The 20,702-nt window shown below is 37.0% G+C and overlaps 1 protein-coding gene across 1 annotated transcript in view; it reads right to left on the reverse strand.

Moving 5' to 3' along the window:
* Nucleotides 1–5,693: 5,693 nt before the first annotated feature.
* The window catches only part of lrrc75ba (leucine rich repeat containing 75Ba), a 46,900-nt gene continuing 31,891 nt past the window's right edge, over nt 5,694–20,702 (reverse strand). Inside the window, exons 4-5 of the mRNA XM_084138565.1 lie at nt 9,306–9,651; nt 5,694–7,921 (exon numbers count right to left, since the gene is read on the reverse strand). Coding sequence (XP_083994691.1) covers nt 7,694–7,921; nt 9,306–9,651 — 574 coding nt within the window. The 3' untranslated portion in view covers nt 5,694–7,693. The remainder of the gene's footprint in view (nt 7,922–9,305; nt 9,652–20,702) is intronic.

Consider the following 20,702-nt stretch of genomic DNA (forward strand, 5'->3'; position numbering starts at 1 on the left):
AACAAAACTCTTGCTGCATATTTAATTATAAATATTTGTCATTTTCTTGTTTCATCTTCACTGATTCTATGACAGTCCTTTGCCACTTGGATTGCGTAGTTCGTGGAGGTTTGTTTGAATTTTTAAACACTTGTCTACTATAAACCAATTTAAATCTAGCTGATTTGATCAAACTAACAAAAACAAAAAATATTGTCCAACAATTCATTTTCGTCCATGTCCACTAGATGGCAAAATCGTGCAACTTGACAAATCTCCCTCCGACTTTGCTGATAGATTTGCTCTTGCTTCAAGTGAGAGGTTTTGTATATTTTTTTAATGTTTGTGTAAAGGGAAAGAAATTCGAAAAGGAAAGTAGCCTACATTCTTTGGAGAATGCACTAAGAATAGTACATTGAAAGTAAACGAAAGGAAGAAACGTTTATAATCTCTGCGAAAATTACGTGAGTGAAGATTTGGGAAAATAAACGAGAGTCCATGTCCTGTGGAATAACTTACATTTATTGGCTCATGTAGCCTACCCTTGCTCATTCGGCCTAGCCTAACATTTAATTGCTAACCTATTAGGAATATTTATTTTGTATCCAAAGCTTTCTGCTTCACTCGTGTCGTAATATTCACGTAAAACAGCATTCACACACAAAAAAATGTGTTTTGGCGTAGGCTACCACCCCCGGTTTTGCGGATGTTAAGTTGACCGGTACAAGAGTATGCATACAGATACTTTGTATGTAGAATGCACTAAGTATTACTAGCATAATGTATAGAGTGCATACAGGTATATTAGGCTTATATACATTTTATAGTTTAGGCTACATTGTAATATTAATGAGCAGCATTAGTATTTAGCATTCTCTAAAGTATGTAGATTTTAGATGTACATTATAACATTCAGAAATAGATGTAATGAGGCCATAAGCAGATCTCTTAGAAAGTGACGGCCCTTGCACGCTCATTCTTCATCCTCCTGACTGATGTGACAGAGTACAGAGGCAGAAATGGCGAAGAGACTTTACAAAGACCAGAGTAATGAGTTTGATGTCCAGCTCTGCCAACTCTGTAGCAATCACCTTCCCTGCCCTCGTGTTTAACGGATTCAGCCTGACCTAGCCAATCTATCATGCTGTTTGTTATTAGAACTGAATGTTCTTAGAGGAAACACATCCTCAGAACTAAATGTACCAAGTGTCCAGACAAGTGAAAGCGTACATTCTTCAGCTTCAAAGTTCGGCCTGGTAGGGTTACCGCTGCCTGACTGTGCTCTGACATTTTGTGAGCTCTGATCAAAAGGCCTCGCTCGCTTTGACAACACTGAAGACCCCATAAGGTGCATCGCTGGGCATAAAAATCCATGGGAACCTTCAAGACAAAGCATAATGAATAAAAAATACATGGACATTTTTTTCTTGCTGGCATGTCAATTAAATTAAACAGTTAAAATGTCCCTGTGTTATACATAGCATATATTTATATTCTGTGGAACACAAAAGGTGCCTTTTAGAAGACTATCTTTTGATTGGCCAATGACTCGCGTGATGTCTCTGCGAGCAGGGTAAGCAGAGGAAGAATTGTCTTATTATTGGGAGATATGAGGGGCAGTGGCTCAACCATTTGACAAAGCATAACAGCTAACTTGGATCACGTGTGTCTTATTGATAACCAATCACATTACAGCCTTGACGTCATTGAATTTCGTTCAGAGTTGTGTGACAGTCAGTCACTGTTTGCGGATACCATAGAAATGAATAAGAAGAGCCGTAAACTGAATCATACCTGTCGCACAATTGTTCGTGACCTCTTTTATAAAACGGCATTTCTTTTCAGTGTAAACTCTAAAAATAGATCAATCCAAAACAAATGTTTATGAGCAAACATGTTGAAGATTAGCCGATGGGCTGTCGATTCATTAAATAAGCTATTTCCTCACAAAAGCAGTTTATTCAGCATAGTGAAGCCTATCCTCCATTGACATCCATAAAAAAAAAAACGAAACAAAAAAAACAGCCTCTTTAGTTGTTACTCTTCTTTCGGATAAGGTTGCAGGTTTGCCTTACAAGTGGCTTTGGCTGAAGTATGGAAATACATATGTTGACAGGCAGGAAGAGAATAAATGATTGGACGAATATGTTTTGCACTTCCACAGAAGATATACATTTTTAATATTTAGAACCCTTCTGTTGTTGATTATCAGGATGTGAAGTGATCCATTATAACAAAAAGTGTTTATAAAAAATGTCCTACCCTACCTTTAATGTACAGTACCAGTCAAAAGTTTGGAAACATTAAAGGAGTGGTATAATGCCTTTTTCACAAGATGTAAAATAAGTCTTTGATGTCCCCAGAGTGTGTATGTGAAGTTTTAGCTCAAAAAACCCCAAAGATATTTTTATATAGCATATTAAAATTGTCACTTTTTGAGGGTGAGCAAAAACGCCCCGTTTTGTGTCTGTTCCTTTAAATGCAAATGAGCTGCTGCTCCCGGCACAGAGGGCGGAGCTTCAAAAGCTTACACTCACACAGACATGCACTGAAAATTTCAAAAACTTTTAGCCTTTTATGTTCAAACTGGATTCAGACAACAATGGAGAGACTCAAGAAGAAGTGACAACATGTAGAAGCAACAGGATGTTTCTGAATGGTTAGTTGATGAATTTATGTAGCTTATGTGTAGTTATCTTCTAGTCATTGATTAGCATATTCTGTCTTCATAATCTATAAATCGTCTTCCGGGGGCAGGGTTTATGTACATTTTTTGGTTGGTGATGTCACTCATCAGGGAGGAATGTCGTGTAGTCCCTACCAGCCTTTATTGTAGTCCTTAAAAAGCAATTTCTTTAAAAGCTTTGCTTTGAACTTTGAGCGCTGTAACTTTGCAGATGTTGTTTATGCTCAATCAGCAACATTACACACTAACTAAAGGTAAAAAAGTGAAATCATAATCAAAAATACAGTAAAAACACTAATACTGTGAAATAGTATTACAATTTATAGGAAGCTTTAAGACAATTAATAATTCATATTTAATTCATATTAAAGTCACCATTAAATCAAAATCTTTAACCAAACTAACGTCTCCCTCTTGCAGTGACATCTCTTCTCTGATAATGCGTCACTCACGTCACAGCAATACCAAACAATCCAATTAATTCCCAATGGACAAAATCAAGTCCTGCCCTACATTTTTTCTTGTTCGAGAAGTCGTTTCACTTAGATTTATGTCACAAACGGAAAGAAAAGACTATTGCAACTTCCGTTTTATGCCGACTTACGAGTACAAGTACAATGATGTCCACTTATTTATTTGTTTTGTATTCGTGTAATAATAGTAAGACAAACATTGTAACAGTCATGCCTTCAGCGTGATACAAGTTTGTATATTTTCCTTTATATAAAGGATTACATTTAGGCCCGTTCTTTACACAAAGCTATCATGTGACTTAAAGAATGTGAATGGGCAGCTTTTATGATGTGTTTTTATGATGCTTTATATAGTAAATATGAGTAAATAATGACAAATAGTTATAATTTGTGGGTTAACTGTCCTTTTAGGAACAAGCATTTTTTTATTTCCTTTTTTTTATTTTGATTTTTTTTAACCTTTATTTCATTTTTTCAGTAGGTTTTGTTTAGCCATAGGGTGGCAGACGAGGACTCTGACAGTATTTCTTCCGCAGTAACGTGGGTCTGTATGCTTGTCACATCAACACAGACCATGACATGCATAATTCCCAAGACCATAACAGAACTGTCTCGAAAGCTGTTACAGCATCACTGTTTATACAGCCAAATGTAACAGGGCAGAAAAGCCTGCGCTTCTTGTTTGAGATCACATTGACAATAACAAGTGTACACACTGCTGAAGATCTGTTTACAGATGTTTAACACACACACACTCTTTATAACCATTATCATATACACACACTGACAAGAACCATACAAGCCCGACTCCTTATTTGAGTGGAACTGGGCATCTGCGTCCCGTTGCGTCTCTCTCTTTTTTTTAAAGGGATAGTTCACTCAAAAATTAACATTTTGTCATTATTTCCTCATCCTCGTTTCATTCCAAATTTGTTGCTGCTATTTTTTCGCCAGAGGCTATTTACACTAAGTGCAAATAGAGATAGATGGAATGTACACTAAGTGAAAATAGCAGTATTTTCTTAGCGATATATGCTATTTACACTAAGTATTTTCTGTGCACTAGGTGTAAATAGTAGTTAGAGACTATTTAATAAGTGCAAATAGTAGCAGATACTATTTGCAACTCACTTTATAGTAGTAAATGATGAAACAGTATGCAATATTCAGTGTATATGATTAAAATCATAAATGAATGCCGCCTTATTGGGACATTATCCCATATCTTTAAAACCCACCCCTAACTCTTCACCCAACCTCTTAAACACTATTCCCGCTACTTTATTTATAAACTTTTCAAAATTTTAGGATTTTTAAAGAATATTTTCTTAATTTTTAAGAAAAAATGGTGGTCTTTCCATGTCACTGCTCCTGTTATCGGACAGGTTTCTTTTGTAATTTTGTCTGGCTCAAACAGACATTGATGGTCACTTGATGTAAAAAGACACTCTGTATTGTTTTTCTATGAAAATTAAAGGGAGAATTTGAAGAATTTTCTTTCCATGTAATAGTTTATAGTTACTACTCCAATCAAGCTATCAACAGCACCATAAAAGCTATCCATATTATTTGTGTGCAATATTCCAAGTCTTCTAAAGCCAACAGTTTTGAATAAGAAAAAGATATCATGTGAGATTGGACATCAAATGCCAATGGTTCATGACCAAATGCTATTGAGGTCAAATCTGCGTCATATTTGATCTGAAATGTACAATGAAGGTGAAGATTTTCAGGCAAATTTGGTCTCTTCCTCACAAAAACTATATTGCGTGGCTTCTATGTAGGATGTTATGGTGTTTTTGTCTATTTTGTCTAGCTTGAAGTGGCATGCATGAAATGAAAGCTGCAATAGTCTTTTCTTCCCTACTGTGACATATATCCAAGTGAAATGGTTTTTCAAACAAGAATGACTTGGGGTATGACTTGATTTTGTACATTGAGAATTTATTGGATTGTTGTTGTTTGCTATTGCTATGATGTCATTTGAGTGACAGGTTGTCCCGCCCTCACACCATTAAACACATCATCAGAGAAGAGAAGTTATTTTGATTAAAGATTATGAAGGCACATGAATTTGAAAAAAATAATAATGATGTGCACAGACAAATCATTTATAATAAATCCAATATTCCATAAAAAAATCTGAATTGACCATTTTGACTTCATGGCGACTTTAAAAGAGGAATCGTTACTGTATTTAAAAAAAGAGCATCACAATTCTTCAAAAATTCATTTTCTCTGAAAAAAAAACTGCAGTGCATATGGGGGTGAGTAAGTGACAGAATTGTGATTTTTTTTGTTGGACTATTTCTTTAACATTTCAGAAGAGCTTGTGTATGTGTGTGTGTATGTGTGTGTAATATTCCCTCAGGCTGTCACAAATCCTAGCACAACTCCCATCATAAAAACTTCTCTGAATCTCTTCTCCAGCTCATCAATCAGCAGATGGACACCTCACCAACCTCCCACAGACACTTTCAACCATCAAACGCTTTCACGCTGATTTGCCATCTCTTAAAAATAAACAAGAAAGTATTATTTAGCCACGCCCATGGTATTATCAATAAAAGTTTATTACAGAAGCGTTTAACAGTCAGTCTTATAAACTGTTTAATACAGGATGTTTGAAGCACAGATTAAGAGGACACTGTATGACACAGACAGAAACTTACATATAAACAACATGACAAATAAGCTGCCCTCTATCAATAACCTGCCACTGACTGAGTGTATTAGTTTGCTTAGCATTGTGGGTATTGACACCGTCATGCCGTTTATGAGTGACAGATATAGCATTACGCAGGTTAAACATCCCAGATAAGCACATCAAACCAAACCAATTACCAAGCCTGGCAATTGTAATGATCTATAAAGGGCCAAACAACAAATGCAAAGACAAGCCGCTTAAATTAATTTTTTATAAGTTCTGAATAGTCCAGATTATTTTAATATTCAGCCTGGGAAAGTTAAAAAGAGGTTATTTTGCGTATAATTTGAATTTGTTGAGGCCCTGTGAATATGGTTGTTGTGTAATATTACATATAATATAGTCTGAAGTTAAACATTAAGATAACATTAAACAAATACACACACAAAACCGACACATTTAAAAGAATACATATATCATACATAACACTGACATTTAACTATTTGATCATCTGTGATTTACCCCTAAACAACTAAGTGCTTAGTACAGTGACTATTTGTTCGGCTCATTTTTGTTTCAGAATTACGTAAAAATGTTATGTTACAAGACGACAATGCTACAACAAGCGTTTCAGTCACAAACCTGGTGAAAACAGACTAAAGTGCTCAGGTAATCAAAGGCCATGGAACAATCATTAGCTCTTTAGCTCAAGGTCCATTTATTTTGACATTAATTACTTGTCAGCCAAAATTTGATTTAAAAACGCTGTTACAGCCAAGGTTAATTTGAGCATGAGGTTAAGAACAGTTAACAAAATGTAAAATGTACCGGACGTGACTAATCACTTTTAGTAAAGTGTACCAGACGTGACTAATCAAGACTAGAATGTGAATAGATTTTAAAATACACCATACGGAAGTAAAACGCCATATTTCATTGGACCATTCCAAAGAGAACAGCAATGCTTTGACACAGCAAGACATATTTTAGGAGGTATATTTAGGATGTAGACTATGACTTAAACATAAATAAGAAGCTATTATCATTCAGTAAACTTTCATATATGACAAAAAACGTATCTGTGTTGAAATGTACCTGTTGTCTTCTAAGATAGCTTTGTTCATCATTAGTAGACAACAAAAACAAGCCGCTGGCAATTCAACATCATTGACAACTACACGACAAGTGGTGCGTGGGTATTCACGTGAACATTTTGGAAAGGGGGGGAAAATGCAAAAGTCTTGACATAGCAGTTTTGCTTGCGTCACGTGACGTGGGGTCATCTGTATAGTGTGTTGAGCTGGTTGCATGGCTTTTGTTGGGAGATTAGTAGAGCACACACAGAGTGGTGATAGGTCCAGTCTGCTGCGGCAGAGACGGCCTCAGCAATGCAACTCTGACAAATACGACCAAACCTGACCCGACCCCACAAAATTCCTAACCATACCTTAGTTAAAAGCGGGATCCATATCGCTTCACATCCACCGTTGGTATGCATCAGCCAGTCGATTGACTCTGGGATTTTTAATTCGCATTTTTTCCTGTCCGTCACTGGTTCTTTGTGGCCGAAGAGGGGCGTAAGAAAGCATCTCTCTGTGGCCGCCTCCAATGAACCCCCACCTTGAGTCAAGGAGCGTCATCTGCCAACACAGTAAGTCAATGGTGAAGCTTTTAGAGCGTTTCAAACTGCCATGTTTCACCGTTTGCTGTGTTCAGGTGGTTAGGTGGCTCTTTATATGTGATGCTGTTGGTTCACACATAACCGCAATGGGAAGGTCATGGAGCTGCGGTGGAGGAGGGAGATGGTAAAAGGTGTTGATTGGGAGAAATGGTACAGAGAGAAGAGGAATCTCTTGCTTGCGCTCTCCCATTCTTTCTTTATCCCGTCGTCAGATGAACGTGATTGGTTCACCTCTCGCAATGGCGCAGGGTAAAGCTACCTGAACTTTTCTGTTCCCCAATGCTCCATGGCTCCAGGTCCTCCTCTTCCTCATCATCCTCCTCTTCTTCGTAGAGGCTGGGTTCTTCAATGGAACTCTCCATGCGGTAGCAATAGGGCTGACCCTCTGTGTACTCATAGATGGTGGGCAGACTGCTCTTTAGACTACAGCGTCGCCGTAGGGACACCAGAAGAGACTGAGAGCAGAGTAGAAACAGTTAAACAACTCTGAGATACAATTACTTACAGATAATGATTGTTACTAGTCAAGTCATTCCACTTGGCGGCCATCTTTGAAATTTCTCTCGGGCAGCTATCTCAGTCATGCAAGTACAGCTCCTATCTCTTTGAATGGGGAAACATCAAATTCTCCAAAGCTCATCACCAAGCTTACAAATAATTTGAAATCACCAATGAAATCTGACAACAACTATCCCATACATTTTTATTTCTAAACGCTCAAATCATGACAAAAACCAGCCAATGTGCAGTCATGAGCTTCTAATGGCAGCTGAAGTGAAGCAATGACTTTACCAATTGGCGATTGACTCTTTCATTTAGAAGGCGGGACTTATTTCACCATATTGTGTGTTACATTTTCTCCCATTCATAGTAATATGAGTGCACCTTTTTTCTATATATAAAGTCTTTGCTGTTACACATTGTGCAGATTAAGGTAGGGGTGTCTATTGTCTGGATGTGGATGTTACAGAAAGTGTATGTGCTCTTTACATCATTTATTTCTTATATTAGATGGGATACCAGCAGTACTTGAATTGACAACTGCTACCAGCCCAGAAACTTGGTTTAAAAGGTCTAAAATCGGTTTTATTTATCATATTCGACAAAGGTCAAACTAAATGAGATGAAAAACTAATGGTAACGTAAACATTTTTAACATCAGTTAATGCATTAGGTATGACAAACTAACAATAAGCAACACTATTTATTAATCTAGGTTAATGTTAATTTCTTCTTATTGCTTATTTTTAATTCATGTTTGTTTATAATGCAAAAAGTAATATATAAAGACAATTAACATGAACAAAGATTTAAAAATGCTGTGAAATGACTTCATTGCTAGTTCAGGACACCTAAAGAATTAACTAATGTTAGGGCTCTTCTCCTCAGGGAAAACTAGTCCCATCCACATAGATTTTAATTAAATGGTTTGCCCTGCCAGTTGAAAAAGGTGACGGAAAACGTGTCAAACAAATATTCATCTTGCATAACGTGATTCACCCAAGAAGAACATGTTCCTGGATCAACATCCTTGATGGTCCTAGTTCAACATTACATTGAGGAATAAGATTATGCTTAAGGCTGGGGTTAGGTATCATATGTAGACAAAGATATTGTCTTTAATTTTAGGGGTAGGTTAGGCTTAAGGCTAGGGCTATGACTTTTTGTCCACAAAATACTGCTCCAGGAGCATCAAGGATGTCCCACTTGGCTAATCCATGTTGTGCCTCGTATCTTGCAGTGCAACCTCGTTTTACACAAAAACAATTATTTATCACGGTGTTAATACTACATTAAGGGGGACGACTGTGATTGATTTTTAAGATTCTGTTGTTTTACCTGTGGCATGGTAAATATGTCCACGTTGTTGCCCAGGTCAATCCAGGCAAGACAAGTGAACCTCTTGGATTCTTTGAGGGCTTCAGACAGATCTTTAAGGATGCCAAGAGTCAGACGGTTCCCATTGAGAGCCAGCGTTGTGAGTTTGGGCAATGCACCCAGGAAGGGCAGAAGTAGACGTAGGCCCTCGTCCCGGAGCTCAGTGAAACTAAGATCTACGGATATCACAGCACCCCCACTGGTCTGGAGGTAATATGCCACGTGCCGTATGTCACGAGTTGATAAAGGGATGCCAGAGAGGTCCACCGAGTCACTGCAGAGCTTCTTCTGAAGTGTTGTTTTAAGACTGAAAAGTGGAAAAAACAATTATTATATACTGAGGAATTACTTTAAAAAGATACAAGCATTAGAGTGATTTGGACTCTAAATCTGATCCTTTATAATGCTGCGACTTCAACAAAATTGAGGTTGAGGATTTGGTTATTTTGGTCTATATTAAAATCATTCACTTCTGGCTAAGAGCAGGGTTCTGTAATAACTTTTTGTTTCCAGTATTTTAAATCCCAGAGACAGGGGAAAGGAAGACCACAGTGGTGGGGTCAGTGAGTGTTATATGTACTTTACTGTCCAGACTTTGTCCAAAAAAGATAAACTCTGAGTTGCAATCATATCAGAATTCATAACAATCTATCATTTTATAATGTGCAGAGTAAAAGTAGGCTACACTTAATTAAAAATAATGTTTGTTTTTTTAAGCATATTTGCCTGTATGGATTGCATTATGTCTTAACCTACAATTCATTACAAATGTAGGCTAGCAATTACATTTATCTACACTTTGTACATTTCAATATTCTAGTGAATAAAAGTGTAAATCATTTAAATAAAATCTGTAAGCCTGGCTTCTTTATATGAGGATAGGTAAAGCTCTCAAATTAGTGGGACTTTTCAACAAAGAACCAATAAATAAAATGTGTTGATTTAGATGACTGACAGTTCACAGAGACATATCTGAACTGAAGCTGAACCTTGTTATAACATTTAGTGTTCTCAAACTTGTTCTTTGCCATTCAGAGTTTGATTATTTCCGTAGCCGTAGGCAAGCAATTTCACTGTTTATTACAATAGTTTGTGAAGTAGATTTTGGGAACAACACTGCAGATATAAAACAGAATAAACATTAAAAACTGAGTACACAATTAGTTATTGCTATCGTGAGAAGCACCTGATTGCACTGGCATGTATGTGCATTTCATCTTTACTGCATCGATATACTGATAAACATCTATTCAATGAAAATTATCCTTTGAAATTCGTTGTTCAATGACTTAGTTATATATACAATTTATGTGCACATATCCTTTTCAGTAGCTGGTATCAAGATCCTTTGCAGAAATCAGATAAGAGCTTTAAAAGCTTTCATGCATGTATTGCCTGTTACAAGTCTTTGACTTGGCCAATCCAAACCACTTGTTTCTTCCCTTTGAGTAAATTGCTGAGCGTTTAGTCTAGTTGCAAGGTCCAAAGTCATGAAAAGACTTCTCAGGTACTCTCTGATGTGCTTTCATAGTAATGTAGACTTTATGATGGAATGCAGAAATGCAGCCCATAATGCTTCTACCATTGTGCTCTTTGATATGAGGTTTTTTGGCAAAGCTACGACTATCTGGCACACTTCAGTCAAGCAAATACATTTATTTTGAGGAGCTTCTTTCTTTGAGGACTTGGGTAAAAGTTATGCAGTGATGATTTTTTTTATTATCATCTTCTCATGTACTTGAGAACTCATTTGCCTGCAAATTAATTAAATTGCAAAAATTAGTGCAAACTGTTATTTAACATGTTGTTGTTTTTATGTACAGTTTTTGACCAAACTTGCATAGACTAAAAACATTATTGGACACAAACAAATTTGGACACATGAATTGGTGTGAAGAAGACATTAATTAAATGGTTTGTCTTTATTTTGACTTTAATTAAAAGGATGACAGACAAAGTTGTACTTGGGAAACATACAGTCTATAAAAGGAGATAATATTATACATTTATAAGATGAAGATAAAACATCCTAAAGTATTATTTTCTTCTAAAATAATTTCTTAAGTAAGGTTCATAGAGTTCACTATTGTTCTGCCAAACCGTGGATCCCTGCTTCTGCTGAAAGCTGCTGTTATGAGTTTTTTTTTTCTTTTTTTTTTCCTGATGATGGTTGCAGGCATCAGTGCCTTTCTACTCACCCACAATAAATCTTATTTTCACTCTCAATGTACAGTTGCTAGGAAATTCATATTTAGCTCAAGTCCTACATTCAACTGAACTGTAGGCTACTTTTTGGATTTGAGATTTAGACTAGTCAACACTTGCTCCTTTGATTGGAAAAAAACATGATTATTTTAGAATTGTAACAGAAATTATATATATAAAAAAAGAGATACGAATGTTAATTAGAAGGTGTAATTCAATGTTAAAATACTTTCTCCTTTTAGTCTTTGCAAAGTCAAATATAAGCCATTCCTTTGTGAAAAAGAAGTGCACTTAATTGTACTTGTAGCGTTGTAGCTATATTTGTTAAAAAAATAATAATAAAAAAACTACTTGCCAATAATATAATATTAATTAAATGGAATGCCACTTAAGTGTACTTAAGGAGAGTACAATTTCGAGATGTTTCTTTACACATTTAAGTCCACTTTTAAAAAGTCCACTTTAAATAATTATATTTTAATAATTTTTGCTTTAAAGAACTTATTTTGATGTGTTGACTACCATGCTAAAGCACATGTACAAGTACTTGATTGTAATTTTTAAAAAGTTAATATGTGCTAAATTTTAAATCCATCATTACAAATGTGAAATTCCAAATATACAAACAAGTTTCAATAAAAAAAGTTGCCATTAAAGTATATTTTAGTTTATCATAAATATTTGTCAGTAAATTTGACAGTGCACCATATTTTCAAAGACAATAGAATTATAAAATGACATGAAGATGTACTATATCCTACTTAAGTGGGTCAAATAACTCAAGTTTGGCAAACTACATTATAATACATTTAGCAATTATGTAATACAATTATAACATTACATCAAGTTCACATTTAAGTATAATCGTTTAAAGTGTATATTTCCATAATAAGTGCTATTTTACAGGCATGCTAAAGTGTACTTCTTTTTCACAAGGGTTTGTAGGTTGAAGTGTCTCTGTAGTGCTATTAAAACTGATCAGATAGTATGAGGATCTAGCCTAGCCCGGTTAACCAATGGTGTGAGTCTGAGGTGTGGCTTTCTCTTTGGTTGACCAATAGTGTGTTAAGAAAAACCTGTTTAAGAACATTATTGATTTTGCAGTTCCATTTGGTTCCAGTAACGGCGCTAAAACTGTCGACTTCACCTTTAAAACCAAGTGAAATCTGTCTGCTGACATATGACACATAATCTTTAAAAAATAAAGTGAATGTTAGGGGGGAAAAAAACTCCTTTCAAAACTGCAGTAGCTCCCCTCTACTCCTCCACAGTCCTCTATCAGAACCACTACCATATCCCTTGCCATTCTGTGTGCTTCATTTGACCTAGTTCCATTAACAGGATCAATAAAACACAAACACAGACATACATCTGCATGATTTGGGCCACACAGTAACAATGCACAGTTTGAAATGGAAATATATAATAATAATATGGCGAGTCTTGCAATATACACTGCCACACGAACCACAGGACAGAGATCAAAAGAATATTCATTTGCCAAGAAAACACACACACACCCACACTGAGATGCAAATGCATTATTACAATCCTCTCAAAGGCTGATATCTCTTCATGAAATCCTACTGACAGTCTTCCTCTATTTTCCTATTACTGGTAGCAGGTGGCATCACTCTTCTGTGTTTGCGCCCAAATTCAATTTCTTTTCCAAATATAACTCCAGGTCCAAACCCCCTGGGGGTTTATGCTGTATACAAATGTCCAAAGGCTATATTTTGACAAACAGTGGTTCTTTTAAGCTCGCTGCCTCATTTCTGCTAACTCACAAGCCAATCTGCTCTGCCTTTAAACAGTGACATTTGAGGGATCTCTGTGATTAAATAGCAATAGGTTGGCCCATGAAAAGACTGCGTGCTTTGATGAAATGCTGAAGAAGTTCTTTGAAGATGCGTTAGGAATCAATATAGATAAAAAGTCAGCTAGGGAGGTGCTTTTGAGCGAAAATAAGGTAATAAGGAGTTATTTAAAGACAAGGACAAATTCGTCATTAAAAACAAATATTTTTTAGATTCTGCCATTTAAAGTCTTCTTAATCATAATTTTATCTAGTTGTGCAGTAAAACATTTAAACAACCTAACAACTCAAAACAGGACAGATTTACTTGAGAAACACAAATGCATATAGTATTTTTGGTTACACTTTATTTTGATGGTCCACAAGTAACTTGTCAACTACATATCAACTAACTCTCATTATACTAATAGTAGACTGTTAGGTTAGGGTTTGGGGTAGAATAAATTGACATGTAGTTGCAAAGTTACTAAGAGTCAGTAGAATGTCTGTTGGGGGACCACCAAAATAAAGTGTTAGCAGATATTAAGCAGACAGTCTACTAATACTCTAGTTGACATTTAGTTGCAAAGTTACTTATAGTTAGAGGATTGTCTGAAGTGGACTGTCGGAATTAGATGTTGCCATATTTGTCTTGATTTTAAGCATAATCTCTAAAAAAAAACTACATTTACTTATATCTTGATATCTCCATATTTATATTTTAATATATTTTATTTATATTTTCACATTTTTGAATTTAGTGACATACTGTGTGCATGTTGTGACTTCCAGACGCAAATGTGCCTTTTTCCACTGCAGGATGGGTAAAAGAATAATATAAGTAATTTTAATGTGTTATTTATTGGTTTATTTTCCTCGCGACTGGGTGCCAGGTTGAATTACAGTCACTTCGGGCTCACTTCGCGTTCCTTGGCAACCAGCAGCTATGAGTGACATTCATTTTCCTTACTGTCAGCTTTCGTACAATCACAGAGACTAAGCATTCTGCACTCAGACAGCGCCAATGTGTGTTCACTTCGCAGCACATTTCCAGTCTATGGAAGTATGTGACTTTTGAAACACGTAGAAGACAAAATTCTGGCCACGCAGAGCTGAAAAGATTTCCTCCTCAGCACCTCATTTTCTCCCTCTAGTCTTCCCTGACACGTCTGATTCAAGCCTCACTCCATTTTGTTTTTGCAGAGTCATCAATGATGCAAAATATCTCCATTATTAATTCTGGCCCAAAAGTACATTCTGTCTCTTCACACATGCACAAATTGCATTATTTAATACATTAAACTGACAGCCCCACTAACTATATTACAATTACAGAGGAAAAAAATGAAAATGACACCTGTGGCAATGAGAATTTACCAGGGGAAAGTAAACAATCTTTTCTGCTTTACTAGCATATTACACAATCAGTAATCAACGCGCTCTTCTCATTCTCACATTCTAAATTGCTTCATTTAAGGAAGGAAAATGTCAATCTGATTTTGTTTACAAATGGTTGAAAAGAGGCAAATGGTTGAACATGTTGTTCATTAAAAAGCAAATATACAAATCTGAACACAAAAATGTATTCTTGCATTACTGCAGAATCCTACCCAAATATGAATTTATCATTCAGTGATTTGTCTAAATGAACAAAGGAATAAAGGAAGTCGTGTCTAATATGCTAATCAGAGGAACTAGAAACCAACTAACTGTGTCAAACCAGCTGATTTGACATCTTTAAAACCTGTTTGACTTTATGGTAAGGCACATGTATGGAGTCAAGCTCTACTTTCTCACATACAGCCTAATCTGACAGACTTTTTCTCTAGAAATTGTTTGACAGTGAAAAGACCTACACCAGGGATAGGCAACTCCGGTCCTGGAGGGCCACTGTCCTGCAGAGTTTAGCTCCAACCCTAATTAAACACACCTGAACAAGGCAATCAATCTTTTCAGGATTACTAGATAGATACAGGCAGGTGAGTTTTTATCAGGGCTAAAGCTAAACTCTGCAGGACAGTGGCCCTCCAGGACCGGAGTTGCCTATCCCTGACCTACACAGTTGTATGGCAGTCGAGCACCATATGATCGTTAGAAGTACTGTGGGTAGTTGTAACCAAACACGACTCTTTACATTCCCATGAGAAAGAGCAAATTTAAATTAGAGTAAAAAATCTTTCTGTCAGCATGTCTTTTATAAATTCCAAAGATCTGTATCTCGAAATGTTCTATATGTATATAAGAACCCCTTCGGCACAAATATATACAAAAGCATACATAGATGTTATGTTGTGGTTTAAAATAATAAATTAGTTAACTTACACCAAGTGCAAATGTGGTGTAAGTGTTTAAATAAATGAATACTTTTATTTAGCAAGAATGCATTAAACTGATCAAAGGTGACTGTAAAACAATTTTGAATGTTACAAACGATTTCTATTTCAAATAAATGCTGTTCTTTTGAATTTTCAAAAGAAAAAAAAAGAACTTCGAACATTGAAAAAATAAGATATGTTTAAATCAGCATATTAGAATGATTTCTGAAGGATCATGTGACACTTAAGACGGGAGTAATGATGCTGAAAATTCAGCTTTGCATCACAGAAATAAATTATATTTTAAAATTTATTACAATTTTATTTTAAAATGTAATAATATTTCACAAAATAACTGTTTTTACTGTATTTTTTGGATCAAATGAATACGGCCTTGGTAAGCATAAGAGACTTCTTTCAAAAGCATAAAAAAATGTCCCTACCCCAAACATTTGAATGGTACTAGTGTGTATAGTGGGGTCCCCAACACTTTTTTGCATGATAGATTTTGTCCCCACAGATTTATAGTCAAGCAACTGACACTGGGATGAATGGGTACACTAACAGATAACTTTCTCAACATATGATACGTCTACCTGGTGTGTGTGTGTGGAGGGCCTAGTAAACCCTACATTATGGGGACAAAATGTCCCCACAAAGACGGTAATATCCGAAATCCTTGTCCTAATGGGGACATTTTTGGTCCCCATGAGGAAAATAGCTTATAAATCATACTAAGTGATGTTTTTCAAACATGTAAAAAAAAAAAAAATCCAGAAAGTTTTCTGTGATGGGTAGTATGGGGACAAAATGTCCCCACAAAGATGGCAATATCTAAAATTCTTGTCCTTGTGAGGACGGTTTTTGGTCCCCATGAGGAAAACAGCTTAAAAATCATACTAAATTATGTTTTTTGAACGTAAAAAAGCAGAAATCTTTTCTGTGATGGGTAGGGTTAAGGTTAGTGTAAGGGTATGCAATATATAGTTTGTACAGTATAAAAACCATTATGTTTATGGAAAGTACCCATAAAACATGAAAACACAACATGTGAGTTTGTCTGACTATGCTGACGGTCTACAAATAGGACATATAAAATTCTTCCACCACAAAACAAAAATGATTGCGAGTGTGATAATTTACCAAAACCTGTACACAAGTAGAAAAGCTGGTTTTCAGGGGCCTGTTCTTCATCCCTGAATTGGTCTGAAAGGCTTTGAGAGGTGAGAGATGATACAGAGGATAACCTGAAAGCTAAAAACCAACCATGCAGAATGAGTGACAGAGAAAAGGAAGACAAGTGCTACAAAGACATGCCTCCCACCACTGTTGGCATGGCAATGGCTGTTTTCTACCTGAGTGGATGCTTTCACACCTTTGATCAGCGTGAGATTCAGACTTACACCCGCCTCCAGGAGCAGATGCTGGTCTGTCTTTCTATGAAGGCCTGCAAATAACACTAAAACATTATAGCCTTAACTGAGCACAGGTATACAACACACAGAAGCACTGCCAATTACATGCCAGTTGAGAACCGAAACACCAATCGCTGACATTAAAATCACAAATTCGGGTTTGAAACAACATGAGGGTGAGTAAATAATGACAGAATTGTCAATTGTTTGTGTAAATTAATCTTTAAAATCTCTGGGATCTCTGATTTACTGCTGAGAAATAAACCCGAGTAATCGTGCATGTGTCTCCACTAGAGTTCCAGAAAAGATCTCAATTTTCAACAGTGTCACAAACCGCTTATTTTTGCCAACACGCCAATTCGCAATCAAAACCAGATTGCAACAGAAACTCAAATATTGCTTACCAAATTCTTCCAAAACCAGATTATTTAGACCATGCAATCCACATTAAATTTATAGCTTGAAAGTTGTATGCAAGGAAATTTCTAAGTTCACCCTTTGCTTTTGGGAAACAATCATTATATATTAGGAGTTACATTTTGCTTACATTTTTGACAATTTCACGACCCTGCCAAATGGTTACATCAATAAATGAACACACAATCAGTAAGCTGCAATCTGTTATTATGCTAGTCCCTAATTAATAATCAGGTAGGACCACTGGGTGAATGTCAAGTCAAATAATTAATATTTATAAGCTCACAAGTTTCATGCTCTCTCTAATTCTCATTTCGTGGTGTCTATGCCTTGTTGATTATGGAAACATTCTAGTTTTGTTGGTTCACTCTCTTAGGCATACATTTACATACATTTGAAGTCTTTTTCTCTGAAAATTAGCTTTTTGAAGACGCACTCCCAAGTCTTGAAAATTTGAAAACATTGTTTTTAAAGGTATTTGAAAACTGTGATGCATGTTTAGTCACACACTGTATCAATAGATATTTAAGTTTATACCCGTATCTGCCTGATATGTGCTATTCACCTTCACAGTGTTACTAAAGATACATGTTACTTACAACCTTCATATTACATTCCTGCAAAGGAATCCCATCTCGCAAGGTGGCCTCTTCGGAGACACTGTCGAGGACTTTGCCCAGCAGTTCACACTTACAAATAAGTCAGATAGAATAAATGCGTATTTGGCGTGCTGTCCGAGGAGAGGGCTCCGGGCTCGGTATTCGGCCCGAACCCAGAGTACTCCCCCCGTATTCCTGGCTGTGAAAGAATAAGCCAAGAGTGAGGAGTCGGGGTGGTGGAGGGATGCTGAAAACTGTCAAGGAATGTTATGCTTCCTCTCATGCTGATAGGGTAGACATGGTAATTGTTTGATGACAAATTGATTGGATTGATTTATTTGAACGTGCTCCTCCCGAACTTTGTTTATGAAACATCAATTCTCAGCAGTCCAAAAGCGGAGAGGCCATTAAGCACATCCTGCCCCGATGTAATACAACCCCCACCAGGCCACCGCGTGCTGTTGTCGCAGAGGATGGGTCCCCCTGCAGCTTCTACAGCTGCTCTGCCGCGACCGGAGATGCTGCCCTGTTGCTGAGATGCCTGCCCGGTCGGTCAGCCCCTGTACTGGGCTAGATGACCCACATGTTGTGATTCCCTCTTGGTAATCCCATATGTGTATTCTTCCATGGATGTCTTTCCCTGGGAAGATTCCACTCTGTAGTGGTTCCATCCCTGTCTAGGCAGGACCTACAGCAGAGATCTTCCATATGTAGCACTGCACCAAAGGTCAGTCCATATGTGTATTTCCACATGCTCCTCCCTATGGGTAAGATGTGGCCTCTATAGCGTCCCTCTCCTTTGGACTATGGAACGCTTCCCCAGCGTTGACAACACTGGTCATAAAGGAATAAAGAACCGAAGCACTCTTCCCTTGAAGTAACATACAAAAGTAACAGCAGCTACAACCTTCCCCTGTCCCTTCCCTATCCCGTTGGCATTATTACTTTTTGGGCTTACGTGGGGCGGTGGGTAGGTTACGACTGTATGAGGGCAGTTGCCAAATGGCCACGCTACGGCTTGCCAGCATCTGTGTCTCCAACACTCGTAACACAGTTCCATAGGAACCCCATTTGTCAGTCTTTGACATAACGTTGAATGTGACTGACAGATAGGGAACATCTTTGTTACGGATGTAACCCTTGCTTCCTGATGGAGGGAACAGAGACGTTATGTCCCTCCAGCCACATCCTTGAACCACCCTGCTGAATGGCCAGGATCCCTGCCTCAGCTCCTCAGCATAAACCTGAAATAAGTACTTGCGTGCCACCATGTTATATACCCGTATGTACGGGGGAGTGGCTTGACATGCAAATTCCACTCGCCAATTCCATTGGCCGTTTTTCTACAACTCAGAGGTGATTGGGGATCCCAAGTGAGAAACCATCTATCAGTCTTTGACATAACGTCTCTATTCCCTCCATCAGGGAATGAGGGTTACATCAGTAACCAAGACATTACTTGAGCATCAAAGCAGCATGTTAGAATGATTTCTGAAGGATCTTGAGACACTGAAGACTGGAGAAATGGCTGCTGAACATTCAGCTTTGCCATCACAGGAATGAATTACATTTAAAATGTATTACAACAGTATTACAAAACAGTATTGTAATGATATTTCTCAAAATGACTGATTTTACTGTATTTTTGATCAAATAAATGCAGCCTTGGTGAGCATAAGAGACTTTCAAAAACATTACAAATCTTACCAATGCCAAATTTTTTAACGGTAGTGTAGGTAATTTAATTACCTCAGATTCATCATTGCATTTATGCATCCATCTCTGTGATAAATTACAATCCTCAGCCACTGCAAAAACACATCGCAAAAAAAAAAAATGTTGATGCAAGGGAAGTAGAATTAATCACACATCCCTAATAAATGTGAAAGCAAAAATAATACATTAGGCCAACCGACAGATTGTGTTTGTGTATGTCTGATCATGCATGTGTGCAGTCTGGTTAAATCAGACAGTCACATAGTCATCGCCAACAGTAGCTTTACACTGCCAATCAGAGATATGAGGGTCTCAGAATGATGGTCCTCTCTCATGCAGATTCACCACTGTCTTACACTCTTTGATCAAGCCGCAAGAAACCACACAAAGGAACTAGCACAACATAAAATCCTGCTTCTTTCATCGCCACTTGGATCTCTCTCTTCCTCCCTCCCTGTTTTGCATTTTCAGACTGTTTTGCTCCTTTTTTCCCCATCATGCAACACACCCTGATGTTACATTAATCATTTCCCCCCCTGTATAATTACTAGGGCTGGGAGAAAAAAATCAATTCACCTAGCTATCGCGATTTTTTTTTTTTTTTTTACGATTCTAAAATAGATTTTTTTATTCCAGAATCGATATTAATTCAAATGCAATTGCTTTATTTTTGTCCTTGCTTGTAGAGAGAGGTTGACAGAAGTTAGCCACTTTCGATCCAACAGAGGATGAAATGTGTCGTTCTCTATGAGTGTTGAGTGACGTAATATCCCAAGTGGACGCGTGGAAGAGACGTGAGGACTGAAAGCACTGAAAAGCCCTCGCGCTAGACAATACGATTCAACTTTAAAAGACTGTGATCTTGAAAAGACCCACGCGATCTTTCAATTCGTCTG

Source organism: Abramis brama, assembly GCF_963993115.1.
Source record: "Abramis brama genome assembly, chromosome: 16".
Taxonomy (NCBI): Eukaryota; Metazoa; Chordata; class Actinopteri; order Cypriniformes; family Leuciscidae; genus Abramis; species Abramis brama.